Consider the following 24,327-nt stretch of genomic DNA (forward strand, 5'->3'; position numbering starts at 1 on the left):
ACTCAGAAAACTCCAAGTTAGTTAAATACAATTTCCCCTTTAGAAATCTATGCTGGCTCTTTTGAATCAAACCACATTTTTAAAAGTAACTCCTAATTCTATCACAAATAATTGTTACTAGAACTTGCGCACCACTGATGAAAGGGGCATCATATGTACTGCCCTACATATACATTCTAGGGCATGGTTTTTATATCCGGCCTGTTGGTTGGGAGCTGGGACGGTTGTGGTGAGGTGGTGGATGCAGTTACTACCTGTTATAGTGGCTAATTGGCTGAATTACTGGATGAGCATCAGGCAGACACACCTGGGGCTTCCACCCAGGACTCTCCAAGAGTGCCCATGAGTGCCAGGTCACCTCTGCCTGTGACTCCATCAGCTTCAACCTCTGAGACTGCTGAAGGGACACCTAGCCCGGAGCAGGAGACCCAAAGAAGTCCGGGGCTCACCGGCCTTCGCCCTCGAGAGGACTCCCACCAAAGTCATGTCAAGAGGACATAGTGGTCAGCAGGCTGCCTGCCCCTCTGCTGCGGATGTTGGGGAATGTATGAAGTTCGTGCTGGTGGCACAGGTGTATAATCATTGTAAATAGTTATTGCACCTTTGTCACAAAATTAATCATTGCACTTCACAGAGGTCTCCTGGGTTTTTCTTTCTGATGCTTCAGTCATTGCCTATGTGCATTCTTTCTCCACACCACCTCTCTGGTCGTTGCACACAGTACCCTCTACAGTCATCCAGTGATCCAGGCTGCAGCTTTTCAGCTAAATGCTGTCACCCTGTGAACATCATGTTGATCCAGTCATTAATCAGACCAATGTGAATTCCTACAAGATATGCTGTGGGGTGGGAGCATTCTAGTTGGCTGCTTATTTAAGAAACAATGATCTGCTGATCCAGTTCCCATGTCCGCCATTATTCCACTATGATAATTGGGATCCCGAGATCCTGCCGGCATTTGTCGCTGTCAGGAAATCGATTGTTTTCCTCCTTACTCTCTGCCCCTGCCTCCCAGGAATCCCGTATCTGGCGGGAAAGGAAAGTTCTGTCCACAACGTGTGGCATCTGCAGTTGTACAGTGTACTCTATTGTGCTTCTAGCAGCTGGCAGTACTGTATCTGGATGATGCATCAAGCAGAACATTTACTGTTAATCCTAATTGCATATCTCAAATTAACATAATTTTGTTGAACATCTTTGCTCTTTTATCTCGTAGAGCATATAGCTTACAAAATTTAGGGGATAGTTTTGTAATCATGAGCAAGTAGACCCCTCCTTCTCAAAACAAGATAAAATGTTTTCCTGTTTGTTGTTTCTGACTTTGAGATGAGATGGGCGGCACGGTGGCACAGTGGTTAGCACTGCTGCCTCACAGTGCCACGGATCCGGGTTTGATTCCCGGCTTGGGTCGCTGTCTGTGTGGAGTTTGCACGTTCTCCTCGTGTTTGCGTGGGTTTCCTCCGGGTGCTCCGGTTTCCTCCCATAGTCCAAAGATGTGCGGATTAGGTGGATTGGCCATGTAAAATTGCTCCTTAGTATCAGGGGAACCAAGAGAGTAAATGTCTGAGGTCATGAGCAAAGGGCCTGGGCGGGAGTGTGGTCTGCAAACCCAATGGGCCAAATGGCCTCCTTCTGCACTGTTGGGATTCTATGTTCTAAGGGGAAAATAAAAGTTGCCAACCCCCTGTTGGGAAAGCTTGTGTGCCATTGAGTCCAGTGACGAGTTGCAGAGACTTCAAGTGAGACTGTGCAAATATTTCACTTGTGCAATAAGGGCTTGTTCATCTTTAACTTGACCTGTATATTTTAATAAACCGCCAGGGGAATTTATGCTGTTCCTTGACTTGATTTATAGCCAAAAATAGGATAAATTACTATACCCGCTTAGAGACTCATTGGTCAAGCCTCTTCTTCTAGCTTCATGGCTAGAGGGTGAAGTTTCAGAGCAGCAGACCATTCCTTCCCATCAAACGAGATGTGTGCAATGAATTGTAACACTTTCACTGTTAACAGGATCACTATAATATCAATCATATTTAATGCCAGACTGATGCAATTACAGGGGGCATACTCCTTGGGACATGGGGTAATTTCAGCAAAACCAGTGAGCTGGCATTCTGTGGAGACCTTGAGAAGATTACAAATTGCTTGTGGGAATTTTGTAATCCACTAAGAGTTGTTTTTATACTTTCTTTAGAAACTGGGTCATTTCTATTTATCAGTCTTTCAGCTGAATTTCACCTCTGTTCATATTGATTTGGGAAATATATTACAAATTCCACAAGCCTTTCTGGAATGATTTATTCTGTTGTGCTGATGTTTAGTAACTTGGACGATTCAGTATAATTTAGCACGACAGGTGAGAGAAAATTCAAGAGTAGCATACCATGGAATAGTTGTTTTTGTTTACATACCACCCGATAGCCTGCCTGGATTTTTAAAATGTCTGTTTAAGAAATTACTTTTGCTTTTTGAAGATTATTGCAAGCAATTTAAGTTTTGAGTTTAATTAGCTTCTGGCTTTAAGTTTGGCAAACTCATTCTGAATCTTGTCCCTGCTGTCTGCTGGCAGGTAGATTGGATGGCAGGAAAGGTTCTTGCACTTTCGTAAAACTGCATTTCCGTTGTGGAATTCCCTGGTATGTCTTGTATGTAATGTTGCGTAGGTAGGAGTGTTGACCTTAGCCTTGCAGAAATGTAGGGTTTTCCTTATGAAAGGGACCAACAGGTAAAGCAGGTACAGAAATAGAAAATGCTGGAAAATCTCAGCAGGTCTGACAGCATCTTTGTCAGAGCTCTGACGAAGGATTATCCAGACTCTAAATGTTGGCTCCATTCTCGCTCCACACATGCTGTTAGACCTGTTGAGATTTTCCAGCATTTTCTGTTTTTGTTTCAGATTTCGGCATCTGCAGTATTTTGTTTTTAGATAAAGCAGATATATTATTGATCATTAATATTATAATAAAGGTGGCTTTGGTTCCTGAAATTGTGCCTAATATTTGAAATATGGTGACTGCTTTACATTTGATACTGTTTTTGTTGAATATGTAGGCAGTGGCATTTCATAGAAGGTACTTGTGACCTGACATAGTTGGCTAGCACACTGTCATTTCATCTCTGGAAACTGGGATTAAATCCAACTTGAAATATTGGAAAGAAAGTCTCGTGTTTCTGCCAGCTGTAAGGATACTTTATGAAATGTGTGTGAGCTTGGCCTAGTTCTTAATTAGTGTAAGTCCATGAAATTGACACAGATCATTGCCAAATTCAGTTTTTGTTGGGCACAAGGGTGGCAGGTGTAGAGGATGGAGACATTCGCACTGATGAGTTCAGTGAAAGATTTTGCAAAATTAAAGTGATGGAAAATGCTACAGAGAAGGAAATGAGGGACTGTTTGGAAATGGAGGCATTAATTGGAGTTACTTACGAAATGATGAAAGTTTCTTTCATTTTTGACTTCTGAAAATCAAAAGTACATTGCCTGGTTGAGCTGGCAGCTTTTCAAACCTGGATTGCAACAGGAGCAGAGTGCTATTTACTTTATCTTAATTGTTTACTGAAAACCTACTCGTAAATGTTGTTAAAATTAATTTGGATGTTTAAATACATTGCCGATGTGGAATTTGTAGTTTTGCAATTAATTTTGTATCGAGAATAGTGTCTACATGGGAGTGTTATAATACTGTTGCCCAATGAAGCCGTACAGGTTACCTGCACCTCCCTGAAGATTAAACTATGTTCAGAGCTTTTTGAATTCCAAAGCTGAGTTGTTTCCAAGAAGTGTTTATTTGAATGGTAGCAGCCTGATGTGCCTATTTCTTTTACACATTGGTGGTTACAAAGCTTAAAGGGTATGATCGATTGAAGACCTGTCCTGTTTCAGACCTTAAGAATTTCACATGATTTTTCTTAGGCTTCTTGCATAGCTGCAGTTCTTCAGGTAGTCTGTCTATAAGGCAGATTTTTGGTGGAATTTGAGGCAGTTAGTCTTTTTTCACAGCTTTTTCTGTAAACCGCTGTCATCAGATTCAAATTTTTGACCAGATACCTTGGGCTTGTGATGTGCTAATGGATGAACAATCAAAATGCACTTTGTTTGTCATAAGTCAGGTGTTATATTATAAGAAATTTGCTATAACAGATTTCTTTGATCATTTGGGATCAAGCAGTTTGTGTTATTCAGCAGTTATTAGAAGATACAAAGCTTGGATAATGGAACAGTTTAACATTGTGGCCTCTCTAAGCAACCAATAGCTTGTTTTTCAGTCTTTTCCTGCTGATTTTGAAACCTATTTGTGATTGGCAGCTTTGATCAATTGTAAAATATATTGGTATGTTTTTCTTTTCTACTAGAAGAGACATAAATGGAAATTGCAGCATATGTTCTTAAATTCCCTTCTTGCTGCATGCCTATAGGGACTCCATGAAAAATCCTTCCCACATAACAGCTTTTTATGAAGGACATTCTGGCCAAGTTATGAAAGTTACTACAGAGAACTGCACTGGTTTTGAGACTTCTCATCTATGGATACTTTTTTATGAAGTACTGGGAAGAAAAATCCTCATGATGGTGATTGACCTACTTCTAGTTACTGTCTCCTAATTGAAGTTTTTTAAATCTAAATTGTGTAGTATTTTAATTGTTGATTCCTGATGATTTTAGAGGGATTACAAATTGTCGGAAGTGGGCAATGCATACTGGTTTCACTGTACACCATTGATAAATAAAGGGGTAATTCACATTATAAAGTTGAGTTTTGATTACGAGAGTATGGATTTGACTATGGATGCTGACTTTTAAAGAAAACATTAACAGGGATCTCAGTTTTTCACAAGGTAAAAAGATTGGAAGGAATCCCAAATTATAACTGGGTATATTTTTTTCACTAACTTATTAATCTTCAACACAATCAGTATGTGCATTCCTATGTGCTTTGTGTCGTGGATAAAACAATGCATTTATGATGGATGTAAATACATTGAATAGCATTGTACAGGTGCTGTCTAAGGAACCTTGGTAAGTTCCTGCAGTTTACCCTGTTCATGGAACACACTGCTCCACTGTGCATCGGTGGTGGAGATGGGGTGCCAGTCAAGTGGGCTCCTTTGTTCTGGATGGTGCCAAGCTTCTTGAGTGTTGGTGGAGCTGCATTCATCCCTACAAGTGAAGAGTTACAAGTTACAACACAGAAACAGATCATTTGGCCCAATAGGTTATGCAACAGGCATCCTCCCTTTTTTTTTACTTTATCTCGCCACAACATATTTTTCTATTCCTTTTTCCCTCATGTTTATTTAGCTATCCCTTAAAAGCATCAACATCTTTAGCTCTAACACTCAACCATGAAACATTTATCAAGGGGCTTCACAGAGGTATAATAAAAATGGATACCGAGTCAAAGAAGAGCTATTAGATGAGATGACCAGAAAATTGTTCAAAGAGGAAGTTTAAAGAATAGGCTTAACGGAGGAGGCACAAGTTGAAGGCATGGCCATCAATGGTTGGTTGAAGGAAAGCAGATGGATAAGAGGGTGGAGTCAAAAGAAATTAAAATTTGAATATTGGAAGTAATGTTGGAGGTGGTGACAGGGATAGCAACCCTATTGAAAAAATTGTTAGGGATGCACTTTTTATGGTTGGGCAGATGAGTGCAACTAATTAAGGGTGATCTCGCCAAACTGGATAAAACAGAACAGACATTGAAGTGTTGACCATGTAAAGGCTGCAGAGAAGCTGAAGAGTACAAGGAGCCATGAGGCATTGTGCTCATAGCCATCGAAAATATAGTATGTCTGATGATTAGCACCATTTTGGGAAGGGGAAAAAATGTAATTGATAGGAGGGTGCAAGCAGGAAATTGCTGGTGAAATTGGAACAGATCTGGAAGGTGAAAGGCATAGTGGGAGTGGAAAAAGTGTTTGTAGATTGCAAGGAGAGGGCAGTAGTGATGGTAATTTTGTAAAAGAGGTGTTAATTCCTGAGAAGAGGGAATCATTTATATTGTCAGCTGTTGGGATTGTGGGCTGGTGGGTGAGGATCAGCAGTTTAGTGGGAATGAGATTTGTGAAGCAGGAATTGGGCCCCATGGAGGGCATGCCTTCAGAGAAGACGTGGGGGAATTGGAAGAGAAATTAGAACAAGAGGGTGATTCAAAGCTGTTGCAGAGAGACGGGTTGGATAGAAATAGTTTTTTGGATTCGAGATAGATCTATCTATCTTGAAGAAATTTGAATGGGTGCATAGTTTCTGGTAACCACAGTTTTGTGGAAAGTATCAAGGGTTCTGGGTAAGATTTCACACATTTTCCTGAAGTTGATTGCGATTATTTTCTTTTCTTGGCTTACCCAGAGTTAAGTTTATTTGGCTGGTTTTCACCATTGTAGCTTATTTTCTTGGGAGAGAAATTTTTTTTGGAAGCATATGGGAGCTTGTGTATTTCAAATAGAAACATTCTGTACAAAAGCAGAGATAATGCTAAATGTATGCAAAATGTTACTCGAGTCTCCTGAAAGAATATTATGTACTTGTCCCCGTCCATTAAGAAAGATGTCAAGTATTTAGGATTAATATTGAAGAGAATCATGAGAAAGGCAACAGGAGTATGAAGCTTTATAATGAGAGAATACAGGAACTGGGACCAAATGTAATGCTAGAAAGAATCAGAAGTGCAGTCAGTATCTCTATATAACCTCACCCAATGCCCACTAAGAATGAACTAGATGTTTTAGCATCAAAAAAACTACATGGGTTGCTTGGATAGAAGCAAATTACTGTAGATGCTGGAAGCTGAAACAAAACTGAAAGCACTGGAAAATCTCAGTGAGTCTGACAGCATCTGTGGGGAGGGAACAGGGCGAACATTTCAAGTCTTAACGACCCTTCGTCAATTGAAATTAGGATGTTGTCTTCAGCTCTGACGAAGGGTTAAGACTTGAAATGTTAGCTCTGTTCTCTCTCTCCACAGAAACTGCTAAACCTGCTGAGATTTTCCAGCATTTTCTGTTCACTAAATAATAAAATTGTCGGTTACGGTTTGGACAGGGTTAAAATGTTTGCTAATTAATAAAACTCCATGCTGCAATGCATATTCTCTGAAGTGTTGGTTCTTTTGAACGAAAAGCTTATTTGAAATGCCAGTGCTTGTTGAGTGCAGAGCCATGAGTGCTCATCTGCCCAGATGTGCCATCAGCGCTGTGAATATCCTGAAATTACAGGTCTTGAGCATTGAAGGTTGCTGGAAATTTCTCTGTTCAGCAAATCTGCTTTATAGTTGGAATTCTGTGAATCTTTTTGAAGTATCCTTGAGTTGGCATTTCTGAGTGACTTTTGGTTTAAATGTTACAAGATCTCTTCAGAGAACTTCATCGATATATTTTATATTTGCACCAAAATCACAGCCAGTCTGAAGCTGTCAAAAGTAACAGACGAATCAGAGGCTGCAGTAACAAATTATCATGTGAGAAGTAAACAGCCACTTGTCTTGGATGAATTTTGTGTTGAAGGGTGGTGCAGGAATAAGATCTGTTTTTTTTTAACATTTTCAAGAGAATGGTAAATGTACATTTTCTCTCAAATATACTGCTTGCATTGAGCATTTTTACTGATTTAATATTCAATAAACCTGACTTGTAGTTTAATCTGTAGTTTGATAGCAATATTAAGTTAAAGAGATCATGCGATGTTATATAAACTAGTAATAAGGGATTTCTATCTACTTCCTTGGCCTTGCTGCATGTAAGTGGATATTAAGAGGTAAAGACACCCTTCAAATCACTGGAGAAACAAAGATTCCTCATGGGAGTGGGTATGTGTAAATTGACCATGAGACCAACAAATGATGCTATCACAATGAAAATTCCATGAGTGACCTTGCAGTCAGTTCCTTAACAGAATAATGCATAATATTTTTCACCCATTTCAGCATTTGGTTGTACGATTATAGTATTCTCAAATTGTCATTATGCTTTTTGGGGATGCAGCCAATTTGTCTGCGATAGGAAAGATAATGACTACCTTCATTTTTATTCCAGGTGGCTCTTTAGGCAGAGTAACTCTCCAGAAACAGCAGTCACTCCCTTCGCGGCCTGTTATTCCATTAGTGGCACGAATTGCAGATCAGAATGCATCAGGGGCGCCACCAATGACGATAAGAGAAAAATCCCGCCATGAAAAGTTCAAACAGCTTTTAAGCAGTGCACATACAGATTTAGGTAAGTTCATGAGGAAATAACAGATGAAATCCATTACATTTAACCTTTGGTAAGAGTTTATGTCATGTATACGAGAATTAATAACATTTCCCTCCGTTTGATTTATTGTGGGAGCACATAACCAGTATTTTATCTTCCTTGCCTCAGCTCCTTCCCCTTGCACCCCTCTCTTCTCTTCACATCTCTCCATGTTTCCCCTCCCACCACCTTGCCTCTTTCTTTCTGCACTTTATTTTTGCACTTGTACGCAATGAAAATTGTAGGGCCTTTTGCACTCATCTTTTTTACATATCTCTATCATAATGCTTCATCTTTTGTTGTTGAGGTTGAGTTGGGTGACGAGCTCTTCTGCGTCATTTTAACACGTCACTGTGCATTGAAAGTGAATGCAAGCAAATGAAATGTCTGCAGTTCCTGCTATAGATAGAACAGCCATCTGGATGTAAGAAAATATTAAATGCAGAGACTTTTTAAACTTAATTTCTTTTTCTCTTAAGACCTAATGAATGCCAGGATAGTTTTCACAAACATGATATTCCTGATTCCTTTCTGGAGTATTTCATCAAATCTACCAACTTTCGAGTAATCTGAAGCCTTGTTAGTTGTGAAGTACTCTTAGTCCTAAGCAGGGATATAAAAGAGAGACCAGAAAGCTTAACCAGATTTTACCGGTCAACCAATTGCTGTGATTTAATCTAGACGTTCATTTTTAATATGACATGGCTGATGATTGCATTTGCATAGAAGGCTGTACTTTTATTATATGGACTCAGATTAAACATGCAGCTGAAGAGGCAATATAATTTTTGAATTATCTTCCCTTGCGATGTGAACATCAATATTGTGGGATCTCTTAACTACTACATACAAGTCTCCGAGCGATATTTGCCTGGATTTAAAGGGATTATTGAGAAGCTGACTGCTTCTGATTTCTGTCAGTGGCTCCCAGCTCCTGATTTCTCTCACTGGCTCCCACATTGTACACAATATTCTAATTTAAGGAAGTTAAAAAGGATTCACTTTTCAAAGCCTCTGTTTAAAAAAATTAGTTGTGGGCATCAGTGGCTAGGACAGCATTTATTACCTGTACCAGTTATCCTTGAGAAGGTGGTGGTGAGTTGCCTTCTTGAACCTCTGCAGTCCCTGAGATGTAGGCACATCCACAGTGCTATTAGGGAGGGAGTTTCAAGATTTCAACCAAGTGACAGTGAAGGATGGCAATATATTTCCATGTCAGGATGGTGAATAACTTGGAGGGGACCTCCAGGTGGTGGTGTTCCCAGGCATCTGCTGCTCTTGTCTTTCTAGATGGTAGTGGTCGTGAGTTTGAAAGGTGTTGTTCAAGGAACTATGGTGAGTTCCTGCAGTGCATCTTGTAGGTGGTACACGCAGCTGGCACTGTTTGTCGGTGCTGAAGGATTGAATGTTTGTGGAAGGGGTAACAATCAAGCCGGCTGCTTTGTCCTCCATGCTTTGTCGAGGTTTGAATGTTTTGGAGCTGCACTCGTGCAGGCAAGTGGAGAATATTCCATTACACTCCTAACTTGTGCTCTGTAGGTGTTGGACAGGCTTGGGGGTGGGAAGGGGGGGGGGGGGGGGAGAGCGGGGGTGGAGTTGGTCAAAGGTAACCCCAGGATGGGGGATTCAGCAGTGGTAATGGCATTGAATGGTAAAGGACAATGGTTAGATCCTCTCTTGGTGGAGATGGTCATTACATAGTAAGATCTAGGAGTAGGCCATCTGGCCCCTCGAACCTGCTCCGTCATTCAATAAATACATGGCTGATCTTTTCGTGGACTCAGCTCCTCTTACCCACCCGCTCACCATAACCCTTAATTCCTTTACTGTTCAAAAATTTATCTATCCTTGCCTTAAAAACATTCAATGAGGTAGCTTCAACTGCTTCACTGGGCAGAGAATTCCACAGATTCACAGTTTCATTGCCTGGTATTTGTGTGCTGCCAATGTTACTTGCCACTTGTCAGCCCAAGCATGGATGTTGTCCAGGTCTTACTGCATTTGGTCATACACTGAAGCAGTTTGAGAAGTCACGAATGGTGCTAAACATTGTGCAGTCATCTGTGAACATCCCCACTTCTGACCTTATGATGGAAGGAAGGTTACTTGTGGGTCACTAGCATTCAGTGCTTTATCTAAAGGGTGGCACAAGGTCTTGAAGGAATTTATTTTATCAAATGCTATTATTGCATTTTCTAAATTCAGAAGTACTTTTTACATTGACAGAGGAGCACAAAACTTTTCTACAGGTAGACCCTGGGGTTAATGAGATTTTCCTTGGGAGCATTGCACAGTGTAGCACAGCTGTTGTCCTTCAGTTCATATTAACTTCATGTTTCAATTACCTTAAATCTAATCATGCACAAAAGGATGACTGAATGCAAACTTGTCTGGAGTGACTTTTTTCTATGAGCACTGACTGAGATTGATGACCAGAAAAATTGTTATCAGGAAAGTGAATTCTCACTTGCTGTTAAAATGCTTTTTGATTCTGCAGTATACTTCAAGACACGAGGAATTTCAAGTAGAACTGTTGGTTTAATAGTGACTGTAATAAGCAATTTCTGTAAAATCATCTTTTCTGACAAAGAAGGCATAATTTTTAACTAAAGTTGTTACTGGCATGCTGATAGCAATGAACTTGAGGTTTGTTGGAAGCTGCCTTTGCATAATGAATGTGGATAACTATTGCCATGAAATTAATTGTTACTCGATTTTCTGAGATGTTTATTAGACAGGCAATTGCTAAATATTACTTGCTTTTATTTGTCCTGTTTGCTTACTGCTTTGGAATGAAGCAACCCTGAAATGCAAAACTTACCATTTAACATGGTCTGATCAAGACCATTTCGGAGGAGATGCAAGTATTATAGAGACTTAATTAGCTCCATGAAAAACTGACAGACTAAAATACTGTGCAGTTGATTGTGATGATTTAAACTAATAAGAGAGTGACAGATATTGAAACAGATAATATCATTGGCATTCAATGATAGAAGGTATTTCTAAGGATTAATTCCTATACCTTTATGGTTTGGAGTACACTGTTCCCTTGATGGCTTTTGATAGTTGATAAAACTGGCTGCAGAAATCAAATTGTTGATAAAGCTGACTATAGAAATAAAAAGCAGTTGTTATGAGAGGATTATTATGAGGAGTGTTCATCTAGGTAATGAGATAAATCACACTAAATAGGAGATCATTACTTGTCCAGGAGCTTATGTTTCTTGTCACTGGGGCATTGAAAACCAGTATATTGTATTCCTTCCTTTTCCATACCTTTCACTTTAATCATTAAAAGTGCCATTTTATTTCAATCAATGACCAGACTGTGACCACATATGTTAGGGAAGTGCTACCTCGAGGTTTCAAAATGTTTCAATTATATTTTCTCATTGATTTTCAAATAATGTAAAACACCTTTTTTCACGAATGAGAAAGACAATACCGACAATGCAACCAGGAAGGAGCAATGTGAAATATTAGATGAAAATGACATTGTGAGAGGGGAAGCATTAGGGGGTTTAACCTTTTTAAAATTGGACAAATTCCCGGGCCTGGAATGAAATTTATTCTAAATTGTTACGGGAAGCAAGAGAAGAAATAGCAAAGCTCTGACCATTTTTAAATCCTCTCTGGCTACAGGCATGGTGTCAGAGGACTGAAGAACTATTAACATACCATAGTTTAAAAAATGAGAAAGGCATAGACTGAGTAAATAGGTGCCAGTCAGCCTAACCTCAGTGGAAAACGTTCTGAGGGACAGAATAAATTTTCATGTAGAAAAACAGGGATTAATCAAAGACAGTCAGCACAAACTTAAGAGAAGATCATGTCTGACTAACATGTTTGAAATCTTTGAGGAGGTAACAAGGACGGTAACAAGGAGGTCAATGAGATGCATTTGATGTAGTTTGTGGATTTTGACAAGGCTTTTGATAAAGTCCCACATAGCAGACTGGTCATTAAAGCCCATGAGTTTCAAGGTAAGCTGATGTGTTGGATCCAAAATTGGCTTGAGGGCAGAAAGTAGAAGGTAATGTTTATTGAGTACTTTTGTGACTAGAAAGCTTTTTGGCTGGGATTCTGCAGGGCTCAGTTCTAGATTGCTTGCTTTTGTGCTCTATATCAATCATTTGGAATTGAACATGGGGGTAATGATTAAGAAGTTTGCAGATGATGCAAAAATTAGCCATGTGGTTGATAGTGAGGAAGAAGGCTGTAGATTGCAGGGGGCTAGTCTGGTTGGTGGAACAGTGGCAAATGTTATTTGACCCATACAAGAGATAATGTATTTGGGGAAGGCTAACCAGGTAAAGGAATAAACGATAAATGGTTGAATACTGAGAAGTAGAGAGGAACTGAGGCACCATGGAGGGCATGTCCACAGATCTGTGGAGGTGGCTGAACAGGTAGATAAGGTGATCAAGAAGACATACGGGATACTTGCCTTTATTAGCTGAGGCCTGGAATATAGGAGCTGGACTGTGTAAAAACACTAGTTAGCTGGAGTACTGTGTGCAGTTCTGGTAATTTCCAAGAAAGATGGAATTGGTCGAGAGGGTACAGAGGAGATTTACAAGGATGTTGTGGAGACTGGAGAATTTTAGTAATGAGGAAAGGTTAGTTTGGCAATTGAGTTCCGAATAAGTCATATTGGACTTGAAATGTTAACTCTGTTTGTCTCTCCACAGAAGCTGCCAGATCTACTCAGTTTTTCCAGCACTTCATTTCAAATGTCCATCATCAGTTTTTGCTTTATCACATTAGATTGGCTAGGGTTGTTTTCATGGTGCAGAGGAGGCATGGTGTTGTCCCAGTTGAAGTGCATAAAATTGAGGGCTCTGGAAAGAGTGGATAGAAAGGAGTGGATAATTTGGGGACATTGATTTAGGACAGGTGGTGGGAGATAAGCAGCGATTTTGAGGAGAAATGTTTTTATAGAAGGTGATTTGTTCGGCCCATCAAGTCAGCACCAACTTTCTGACAGGGCATCTTACCCTGGCCCTATCCCTGTAATCCACATATTCACCCTGTTAATCCCCTAACCCACGCATCTTTGGACACTAGGGGCAGCTTGGCATGGCCAATCAACCTAACCTGTACATCTTTCAGACTGTGGGAGAAAACCAGAGCACCTAGATGAAACTCATGCAGATGTGGGGAAAAGGTGCAAACTCTACACAGTCACCCAAGCCGGAATTGAACCCATGTCCCTGGCACTGAGGCAGCAGTGCTTGCCACTGTGCCGCCCTATTGTGCACCGTGTCACCCTTTTCACCCAGAGGTTGTTGGGAATCTGGAACTGACAGCTGGGTAACTCGTAATATTTAAGAAGTAATTGCAAATGCACTTGTAGTATAACCCACAGGCAAGTGGGATTAGGTTGGATCACTCCTCTAGTGGGAAGTGGAATGGGCTGGTGTGGACATTGATGTAAATTTCTGAGAATTGTTCCACTTCAGTTATTACATGTTCAGTTAAGTTAAAAACCTGACGGTTTCTCCCTCTGCTTTTTAAAAATTGATCTAAGCCTTGGAGTTCCTTTAATTGTTCTTCTAGGTCCCTTTAAACAGTGGTATCTGCATATGCAAGTTGCTTTTTTGCTACATAACTGTAAAGCTGCTTTTATGTTGGCTTTTTTTCTACTGGCTCATGAAGCGGGTGGTCAACCTGAAGGGCCAGTCTTGATAGATCTTGCAATGATTGAAAGTTTTTAAATACTCAGTGTCTGTAAAGCTCCATGTTTGTAGGTGGCGTGAGTGAAGTGACATGAACAAGAGAGCGATTCTGATGAAAGGGCACCATCCTATGCTGGTAACTCTAAGTCTCTCCACAGATGCTGCCAAACCAGATGATTTCCAGCATTGTTTGATTGAGAAATGAAGTACTTTCATTTATATAGTATTTTCTTGATCGCAGGTTCTCTCAAAACTGCTCTCAGCCAATTAAGTACTTCTAAGGTTTAGGCTGTTCTAATGTTTCACTGCGGTGATACTCAGCAGCATATTTGCCCTCAGCATGGTAATGTAAGGTAGCAGTAAGAAAAATGATCAATTAATGTATTTTTAGTGATGCTGATTGAGATACAAGTACTGCTCAGGACACTGGGAAAGTTCTCTTGACGCCGAAGTGCCATCATAAATTGTGTGGCCAAGTCTCTGGAGTGAGGCTTGAGGTGACAACTTTCTGATAGAAATGTTACCACACCCTCCAGACTGGCCTTGGAACTTGTGTTTATTCTCACTCAACTTATTTTTTTTCCCCTAAAACAACAACCAGCACTTTGACCTCCATCTTGGAACCCTTCCAATTGTATGCCTCCACACATTAAACTGTAGTGCCATCCATTATAATGTTGGTACTTATATGTAAAGAAACACAAATGAAAGCCTACTGGCTTTATGCCATTGTAGTTGTAATGCTATGCTAGAAACCTGCGTCAGGGAGGAATTTGTTCAAAGATAATGTTGTGACTGTTAAAGACAATGGGGCCCATATTTCCATGAACAGTAGCATAGAAATTGAAGAGGTATACTTACAATTAAAATGAGGAACCACACAGACAAGCACCTTGTGGGTGAATAAAATGGCAATCCTCTTTGAAGCAGTATTTACAATTTGATTCTCGGTCAGAGCACATGTCTTCACCACACCCCTCTGACTTTTCTCTGGTCTACTGAGCCTTAATGTCTACATGGCCAATCTTCCCAACTCTTTTGGGTTTGATTAATGGTGTTGGCTCCTGGTATGGGAGTTAGGAAGCTTGTAACTAAACTTGCTGCTCTAAATAATGAGAGATTTTGGTAGCCTGGTGATTATCATACTGCAGTTGCAGTCCAGTCGCTGAGAGTTCAAATTTTTCCATGGGGAAATTGAATCAATAAATCTGTTGATTTGTGGCCTGACAGATGAAAGTTATATTATTGTAAAAACTCAACCGCTTCACTAATATCCCTCAGGAACCTACAAGTGACTCTAGTCGTATGTTATGCGGTTGTCATGGTAACGAAGGATGAGTATTAAATGTGGCTTTGCCAGCATCACTTGCATCCAAAGAACGAATATTAATAAAAACCTAGTTAGTGGTGAAAATTGGAGTGGAGAAGGATAAAGTCTAATATAGGATTTAATGAATCATTGTCTTTATAACTAGCTTGTCCTCATGTTTTATAAAAAGGGCAGCTTTATGCTGTGCAAAATTATATTGAAGTTTTGGGTTGTTTTCCAGCCAAGAGGACATGTATGTGGTTTTGTACCTGCTAAAAGGTGTCTTAAGATACTTCTGTTGGTTTCATTAGCTCCCTTTTCTGAACAGAATTTGTGCTTTCTGCTTGATATTCAACAGATGTTCCAGCTATATAATTTAAACTTTCCACAAGCCTTCCAAACAAAACAATCTGAATTTTGAAAGTTTACCATCACTGCATGCAAGCAAAAAAGCCCTAGCTAATGATGATTTGCATTTTGTATACTTTTATTTAATTTTTTATCTTTTATTTTTAAATGCATTAATTTATGTTGTGTACATTTCCAAAGGTTCCATCAGTACCTTTGGCACATTGGCCACGTGCCCCTTCGTCATGCTTGAGCCCAGACAACAACAGCTTCGTGTAACGCCTTTAAAATAACAAGATCTTCAGAGTGTTATCAAACACAATTTGACCATTCACTTGGTTTATAAAGAGGTATTAGGACCAAAGGTTTGGTCAAAGAAGTAGTCTTTAAGAAACTTCTCAAAGAGGGAGAGGCTCAGATTGAGGGAAGGAATTTCAAAGTTGAGGCATGGTCGATAATAGAGCAATGGAAATTGGGGGTGTAAAAAAAAAGCTAGAATTGGAGGAGAGGAGATACCTTGGAGGGTTAAAGGACTGCAAGAGCTTACAGAGGTATAGAGGAACAAACAGAGAGCTGTATGTACTATGCCAATGAATGGGTGCATCATGGGGTTCATCAAAGCTGAAATGATTATAATTATAAGTATGTCTCAGGCACTGTAGGGCCCGCTAAATATGTGGCCAGGTTTTCACTTTCGTCTTACACCCAAAATGGGCAGGCAATCAGCACCTCGACAGTCCCTTTGCCTCTGCCACTCAAGTGAAGCGATGCAAAATTGAATTGCTCTAGTCCGGGTGGATGGGTAAGGGAGGAGGGGGCGGGGTTTGCTCCTTCCATGAACAGGATCTTGGGAAGGGTGGCCGGGGTTTGGTGGGGAGGGTGACAGGTTGCCTGCAGCAGGGCTTTACTCTGTCCTAAGCGTGGGAGAGACATAGAACAGTCATTCTCACAATCCATAGGAATGAAGTGCTGGGTGTGCACAGACATGGATACCCAGACAGTACTGTTCATAGCTGATGTTTGGGTAAACAGTAACCATCTCAAAAATCCACATCAGGAATATACATACTTTGTCCAAACCAAGGGTCCAAAGGTGTTCAGGTTCGGTTGATTTGGCCATGCTAAATTGCCCCTTCGTGTTGGGGGATTAGCAGGGTAAATCCAGGGTTAGGGCCTGTGTGGAATTGTTGTTGGTGCAGGCTCGATGGGTCGAATAGCCTCCTTCTGCGCTGTAGGGATTCTATGATTCTAGTCTTTGTTGGGATTTGAAAATATGAATGAGAATTTTAATTTTGAGACAGTGTCCAAAGTGGAAACCAATATGGGTTGGTGCACTTGAGGGTGACAGAACTTGATGTGATTTAGGATATGGGCAACAGGGTATTTGGATGAACTAAAACCTATGGAAAGTGGGATGCCTGCCAAAAAAGTATTCTAATAAAGGCATAGATGGCGGCTCACCAGCTGATAGGCAAAGGCAGTGGTAGTGACGAGGTATATTATAAAGGCAGAAGTAGTTACTTTGGTTATTGTGAGAATCTGTGCTCGGCAGTTCAACAAGGGGTCAGGTCACACCTGAGTTTCTGAACCATCTGGTTCAATCGCAGATAGTAGTTTGGGAGGAGGATAAAATCAAAGAGTCGTCATAGTTTATGCTGAAGATTAAAGCCAACAGCTTCTGTCATCCTGCTATTTAGTTAGAGGAAATTTCTTGGCATTCAGTACTAGCTGTCAGATGAGCATTGAGAAAGCTCCGAGGCAGTGGAAGGGTCAAGAGAGGTGATGATAAGGTTGAGGGCTTACACATAGAATCCTTTGTGTTTTCAGATGTTGTTGCCTGTAGATGAATATAATTGGGCAATATCAGCTCCAGTGAGTATTGTCTGACAATTTTATCATTGAGCACAATTTTTTCCTTGTTCAACATTCACATTGGCACTTTCCAGCAGAGTTCCATGAATAATAATTAGGAGTGGAAATTCTTCTATATTCTTGTTTCTAGTGTAGCTGCACTGAGGACAATTCTTATGCTCCAGATATTCCATCCGTTTGGGAGCAAATAACTGAACGCTGACCAGCAATTGAATTTGCAAATCCTAGTCTGTTGCTTCATGACATGTCACAGAGTGCATTTACTAAGTCATCAAAATTCTTCATCCAAGCTTTTAATCTAAAATGATGCCAGCATGTGTTCTCATCGTCAATAACAATGTCTGAATTCTTTGCATAACTTTGTTCTTTTGATATTGAGTACATGCTTCACTACAAAGATGATCTTGCCGCTTTGAAATACACTTGGAGATTTAAACTCCCACTCCTCTTGGCGAAATGGGATGACAGTAGAGTTAAAATGGAGGTGCTGCTGTGTTTCCTGGGACCATCTATGGAAGCCGACTAATTTCATGCAAATTGGGATTGTACGTGGCATATTAATGCCATTAAAACCTGGTACTGCAGGAGAGGCCTTTTGATGTAAACTTATTTTTGTGGTCCCAGAAGGAGCAGAATGTGTTAATGAGGCCTGCAGCTTGAAATGAACTGGACCTTCCGTCACAGCTCTGAGACGGCCAGCCTGCCTGATTTGTCAGCTGGCACCTGATAGTTAAAATCCTCTCTGCAATGTCAATAGAACCAAATATTTTAACAGATCTATGTATTGGGTGATAAATTTTAGGTGACCGTAGCAGTGTTGCTAACTGATTTGCACAATAGGTTTGTTAGGAATTGCAAGTTGGTGACAAAGTTAAAACAAAAACTTGTTTTCGACCGTCTTGGGTGGAATCCTCCGGCCATTCACACCAGTGGGCTTTTCTGGTCTTGCTGCAGTGAACGGAGAATTGGCTGAGCGCCAAATTCTCCATCTTCACTGGCAGTGGGACATGAACAGCCGATAAGATCGCTCACGCTCGCTCTCTCTCCCACAAGACCTTTTTTTTTGCTAAATATTGTTGAATGGATTTATCTAATCCTTAGCAAAAATTACTTTTATTTGTTCCTTTAATGTGAGTGTCACAGGCAAGGCCAGCATTTGTTGCCCATCTTTCAACGTCTAATATTGATTGGCGAGAAGGAGAGCTGGTTCGAGTGAAGAAAGATTTAGAAATTCAAAGACATAGGTTGAGGCAACAGTATAGCAACGTGAGTATCAGTTCATGGTATGCAGAACCAGTCATAGATAAGATGAAACAGATAGGGAAGTGAAGTCCCTTTATACCCTATCTTATCTATGACTGGTTGTGCATAACATGAATTGGCCCAAGTGATTGGTCAAGTAGCTATTACCAGTTCTGAGCAAGTTTTCTATGTACACGGTGAAGGATTCCTTCACATCTATAAAAGCCCAAATGGAATTGCATATCAACAGCAACGTTGTGTCCTTGTGCTCCTTCGACATTGCTAGCCTATTCATGAGTGTACCGCTCAAGGGAGCCATAGATATTTGCACTGCATACTGGCGATCTAGACACACCGCTATTGTCTGAATCTGTATTAATTGAATTTATGAACTCAGCAACTCAGTTTTAACGTCGTTGTGTATGTCCAAATAGGTGGCATTGCCATGGAATCCACTTTAGGCTCGGCTGTCACCAACATCTTTGTTGGTTTCCATGGAAAGTGTGTCTTCAATGGAATAATACCTAACTTCCAATCCCGATATGTAGATGATACTTGTGCTGTATTTGAATCCACATCGTTGTGTAAGAATTTCCTTACACACCTTAATGGGCTCCATCCTGTGCTCAGATCCAACTTAGAAACAGAGGAATTAAATTAGTTCCCTTTTCTTGATGTGCTCCTTGAGATATCTGCCAGTGGGTCCTTAGCTACTGTCTATGGTAAACCTACCTTCACTGGTCATTATACAGGTTTCAATTACTGCAGTTCCACAAGCTATAAGATTGGCCTTATCGGTAACCTTGTACATAGGACCTCGAAACATTTGCTTACCATGCAAGCTTAATGCTGGTATAGGGTGTAGTAAACTTATCCTGAGCATAATGGCTGCCCTGATCAGATCACTGATCATTGTACGTTGCACAAACTCATGAATGGGCCGAAGCCTGCCACCTCAAGCCTGAAAAGTGCCGAGTCTACCTCAGATTATCCTGGAAGGGTAAGGTGTCTCAAAAATTTGAGCAAGAGGTGAAGCTAGCCAGCTGTTTCATGCTGCTACTATGCAGTGGCAACACAAGTTGTTTTCTCCACCAACAGGATGATGCCATCAAGCCAAAAAAACATTCTGCCTATCACACAAATAAGTAATGTGATATATGAATTTCGGTGCCATTGGGATACCAGGTATGTAGACCTACATACTAACGACTGGCGAATTGTATCAGGGTAACAGTTTTAACAACACCAGGTTAAAGTCCAACAGGTTTATTTGGTAGCAAATACCATTAGCTTTCGGAGCGCTGCTCTTTTGTCAGATGGAGTGGAAATCTGGAGTGGAATTGCATCAGGAGCATGTATCTGTTCACAACAGGCAAAGTACTGACCATATCTAACCAGGCCATGATTGCAAAACTAAAAACAGTGTTCAACATTAGATGTGATTCTGTGATTGGATTGTACTAAACAATCCTGAATTTGCTCAGACTTACACTGACAACCAACGTAAGATTATCAGTCGGGCTTGCAATGTGTCTCACTTACACATGCTGGTACAGAAATATATTCACACTAGGCCCTGTCCTTTGCAGATAAAGGGAGTATGTCCACACATTGCTATTTTGCCAACTAAAAAACTTGGGGGACACCAGTTCCCTGGTTCATTCACCATGGCAACCCTACTGTGACTGAGTCCACTTGCCAACCAATCAATATTGTGAATGCATTGAACATAGCTAGGATGAATTCAATCGCGTTGTTATCTTATTTATGCCAACTTATTCCAATAAATTTCAACATTGCACAATGTTTTCCTTGTGGTCAGACCATTTAGATCTTCTCTTGCAGTATAAATTGTTGTTCCCTTTACAATTAGTATTCTTGTGTCTGAATGATGAGTGAAGACAAAAAGCTTTGATAGCATATTTCTCTTCTTTCCAGCAATTTTCAAGTTCTGTACCATAAAAATCACGATATACATTTTCCTTCACATTCACATTCCTATACCACAGTTTCTACCTCTGATCTGTAGAATTTGTATACCTTATTTTTATCAACATCTTTGCTGTATGCCTATAGGAACAGAGGAGGATCATAAGATTTGAAGGTTTCCTGAAGATGATAATTCAGTATGTCCACAGCTTGTGAAAACAACCCAGAAAGGTGCCAGGTTTAATTTATGTTTATGCTGAGTTATCTAGTCTCTGTTACAGTTGCATAGGGATGTTTCAATTAACCTTCATGATGGGTTTAGGGAGAGGAGAATTGGCTACAGTTCCTCCTCCTGATTGCTAGCCAGCAGTCGTTGAAAGTGTGTACCTGGAATTCAGTTGATGATAGGACCCTGCTTTGCTGTGATAGCTCCTGTTCCAATTGTGCATTGATGCTCTCTGTTTTTGATCACACATGAAGAGTGGGCACTTTGAAATGTGCAGATGGAGAAATGAGGTGTTTGATGCCATAACCACAGCAAGACATCAGTGCCTTCAGAGGATCAATGGGGAAGGAGGAAGAGGAAAGGTTGGCAGATAAAGGAATAGGAAGAGTTCTGACTCTGTCAGGCAGCTGACAAATCCAGTCTTGGAATTGTTTTGCCCTGTAGTCCAAAGTTCTCACCTCCATTTCATGGTTAGTTCTTCTGTAACTTTGATATCATTGCTGATGAGGCCGGCATTACTTCTGCCCAGCAGGAATGAACAAACAGTCTGATCTGTACCTTTGACTTGCAAGATGGGATCCGTTCTTAATGTGTGCTTCTTTCTGAGAAACATAAAAGCTTGATGGCAGTTGCTACTTTGCTGCAGTAGATTTAGATTTAGTGTTTGTTCATTCTCTGTTGTACAATTCTGGAGCTTTTCTACTGATGAACCATCTTAGGATTTTGCAGCAGGCAAATCATATTTCTAAGAGCTTTAAATGCTATCGATTAAAGACAGAATATTTACAAAAACTCCAGTTAGAGTTTCTGTGACAGTCTGTTTTCAACTTTTTTGCTGTTGTAGCTGTCTTGGCTGTGACTGTGATCACTCCTTATTTTGATAGCCAATTGAAACTAACAGCTTTACAGATTTTTACACGTGATAATTTGAGCTTCTTAAGAGTGTTCTGCATTATTTGGCGTGTGTGTGTGTTGGGGCGTGTGTGTGTGTGTGTGTGTGTGTTGGGGCATGTGTGTGTGTGTGTTGGGGCGTGTGTGTGTGTGTTGGGGCGTGTGTGTGTGTGTTGGGGCGTGTGTGTGTGTGTTGGGGCGTGTGTGTGTGTGTTGGGGCGTGTGTGTGTGTGTTGGGGCGTGTGTGTGTCTGTTGGGGCGTGTGTGTTGGGGCGTGTGTGTGTGTGTGTTGGGGCGTGTGTGTGTGTGTTGGGGCGTGTGTGTGTGTGTGTTGGGGCGTGTGTGTGTGTGTTGGGGCGTGTGTGTGTGTGTTGGGGCGTGTGTGTGTGTGTTGGGGCGTGTGTGTGTGTGTTGGGGCGTGTGTGTGTGTGTGTGTGTGTGTTGGGGCGTGTGTGTGTTGGGGCGTGTGTGTGTGTGTGTGTGTGTGTTGGGGCGTGTGTGTGTGTGTTGGGGCGTGTGTGTGTGTGTTGGGGCGTGTGTGTGTGTGTGTTGGGGCGTGTGTGTGTGTGTGTTGGGGCGTGTGTGTGTGTTGGGGCGTGTGTGTGTGTTGGGGCGTGTGTGTGTGTTGGGGCGTGTGTGTGTGTGTTGGGGCGTGTGTGTGTGTGTTGGGGCGTGTGTGTGTGTTGGGGCGTGTGTGTGTGTTGGGGCGTGTGTGTGTGTTGGGGCGTGTGTGTGTGTTGGGGCGTGTGTGTGTGTTGGGGCGTGTGTGTGTGTGTGTGTTGGGGCGTGTGTGTGTTGGGGCGTGTGTGTGTTGGGGCGGGCGTGTGTGTGTGTGTGTTGGGGCGGGCGTGTGTGTGTGTGTTGGGGCGGGCGTGTGTGTGTGTTGGGGCGTGCGTGTGTGTGTGTTGGGGCGTGTGTGTGTGTGTTGGGGCGGGCATGTGTGTGTGTGTGTGTGTTGGGGCGGGTGTGTGTGTGTGTGTGTTGGGGCGGGTGTGTGTGTGTGTGTTGGGGCGGGCGTGTGTGTGTGTGTGTTGGGGCGGGCGTGTGTGTGTGTTGGGGCGGGCGTGTGTGTGTGTTGGGGCGGGCGTGTGTGTGTGTTGGGGCGTGTGTGTGTGTGTGTTGGGGCGGGCGTGTGTGTGTGTGTGTTGGGGCGGGCGTGTGTGTGTGTGTGTGTGTGTTGGGGCGGGCGTGTGTGTGTGTTGGGGCGGGCGTGTGTGTGTGTGTGTTGGGGCGGGTGTGTGTGTGTTGGGGCGGGTGTGTGTGTGTTGGGGCGGGCGTGTGTGTGTGTGTGTTGGGGCGGGCGTGTGTGTGTGTGTGTTGGGGCGGGCGTGTGTGTGTGTGTGTTGGGGCGTGTGTGTGTGTGTGTGTGTTGGGGCGTGTGTGTGTGTGTGTGTTGGGGCGGGTGTGTGTGTGTTGGGGCGGGTGTGTGTGTGTTGGGGCGGGCGTGTGTGTGTGTGTGTGTTGGGGCGGGCGTGTGTGTGTGTGTGTCTTGGGGTGGGCGTGTGTGTGTGTGTGTTGGGGCGGGCGTGTGTGTGTGTGTGTTGGGGCGGGCGTGTGTGTGTGTGTTGGGGCGGGTGTGTGTGTGTGTTGGGGCGGGCGTGTGTGTGTGTGTGTTGGGGCGGGCGTGTGTGTGTGTGTGTTGGGGCGGGCGTGTGTGTGTGTGTGTTGGGGCGGGCGTGTGTGTGTGTGTTGGGGCGGGCGTGTGTGTGTGTGTGTGTGTTGGGGCGGGCGTGTGTGTGTGTGTGTTGGGGCGGGCGTGTGTGTGTGTGTGTGTGTTGGGGCGGGCGTGTGTGTTGGGGCGGGCGTGTGTGTGTGTGTTGGGGCGGGCGTGTGTGTGTGTGTGTGTGTGTGTTGGGGCGGGCGTGTGTGTGTGTGTGTGTGTTGGGGCGGGCGTGTGTGTGTGTGTGTGTTGGGGCGGGCGTGTGTGTGTGTGTGTGTTGGGGCGGGCGTGTGTGTGTGTGTGTGTGTTGGGGCGGGCGTGTGTGTGTGTGTGTGTGTGTGTGTGTTGGGGCGGGCGTGTGTGTGTGTGTGTGTGTTGGGGCGGGCGTGTGTGTGTGTGTTGGGGCGGGCGTGTGTGTGTGTGTGTGTGTGTGTGTGTTGGGGCGGGCGTGTGTGTGTGTGTGTGTTGGGGCGGGCGTGTGTGTGTGTGTGTGTTGGGGCGGGCGTGTGTGTGTGTGTGTGTTGGGGCGGGCGTGTGTGTGTGTGTGTGTGTGTGTGTTGGGGCGGGCGTGTGTGTGTGTGTGTGTGTGTGTGTGTTGGGGCGGGCGTGTGTGTGTGTGTGTTGGGGCGGGTGTGTTGGGGCGGGCGTGTGTGTGTGTGTGTTGGGGCGGGCGTGTGTGTGTGTGTGTGTGTTGGGGCGGGCGTGTGTGTGTGTGTGTTGGGGCGGGCGTGTGTGTGTGTGTGTGTTGGGGCGGGCGTGTGTGTGTGTGTGTGTGTTGGGGCGGGCGGGCGTGTGTGTGTGTGTGTGTTGGGGCGGGCGTGTGTGTGTGTGTGTGTGTGTGTGTGTTGGGGCGGGCGTGTGTGTGTGTGTGTGTTGGGGCGGGCGTGTGTGTGTGTGTGTGTGTGTGTTGGGGCGGGCGTGTGTGTGTGTGTGTGTG

General features: G+C 42.7%; 1 protein-coding gene across 3 annotated transcripts in view; it reads left to right on the forward strand.

Annotated features, from left to right (window-relative positions):
- The window catches only part of LOC144511874 (TBC1 domain family member 22B-like), a 322,468-nt gene that overhangs the window by 51,858 nt on the left and 246,283 nt on the right, over positions 1-24,327 (forward strand). For 2 of the 3 annotated variants that reach the window (XM_078242287.1, XM_078242286.1), the window contains one exon: positions 8,035-8,214. The exons of the other annotated variant lie outside the window; for it this stretch is intronic. In XM_078242287.1, the coding sequence (XP_078098413.1) occupies positions 8,035-8,214 (180 nt within the window). The remainder of the gene's footprint in view (positions 1-8,034; positions 8,215-24,327) is intronic. 3 annotated transcript variants of the gene reach the window in all.

This window comes from Mustelus asterias, chromosome 25 (assembly GCF_964213995.1).
Source record: "Mustelus asterias chromosome 25, sMusAst1.hap1.1, whole genome shotgun sequence".
In the NCBI taxonomy this organism is placed as follows: Eukaryota; Metazoa; Chordata; class Chondrichthyes; order Carcharhiniformes; family Triakidae; genus Mustelus; species Mustelus asterias.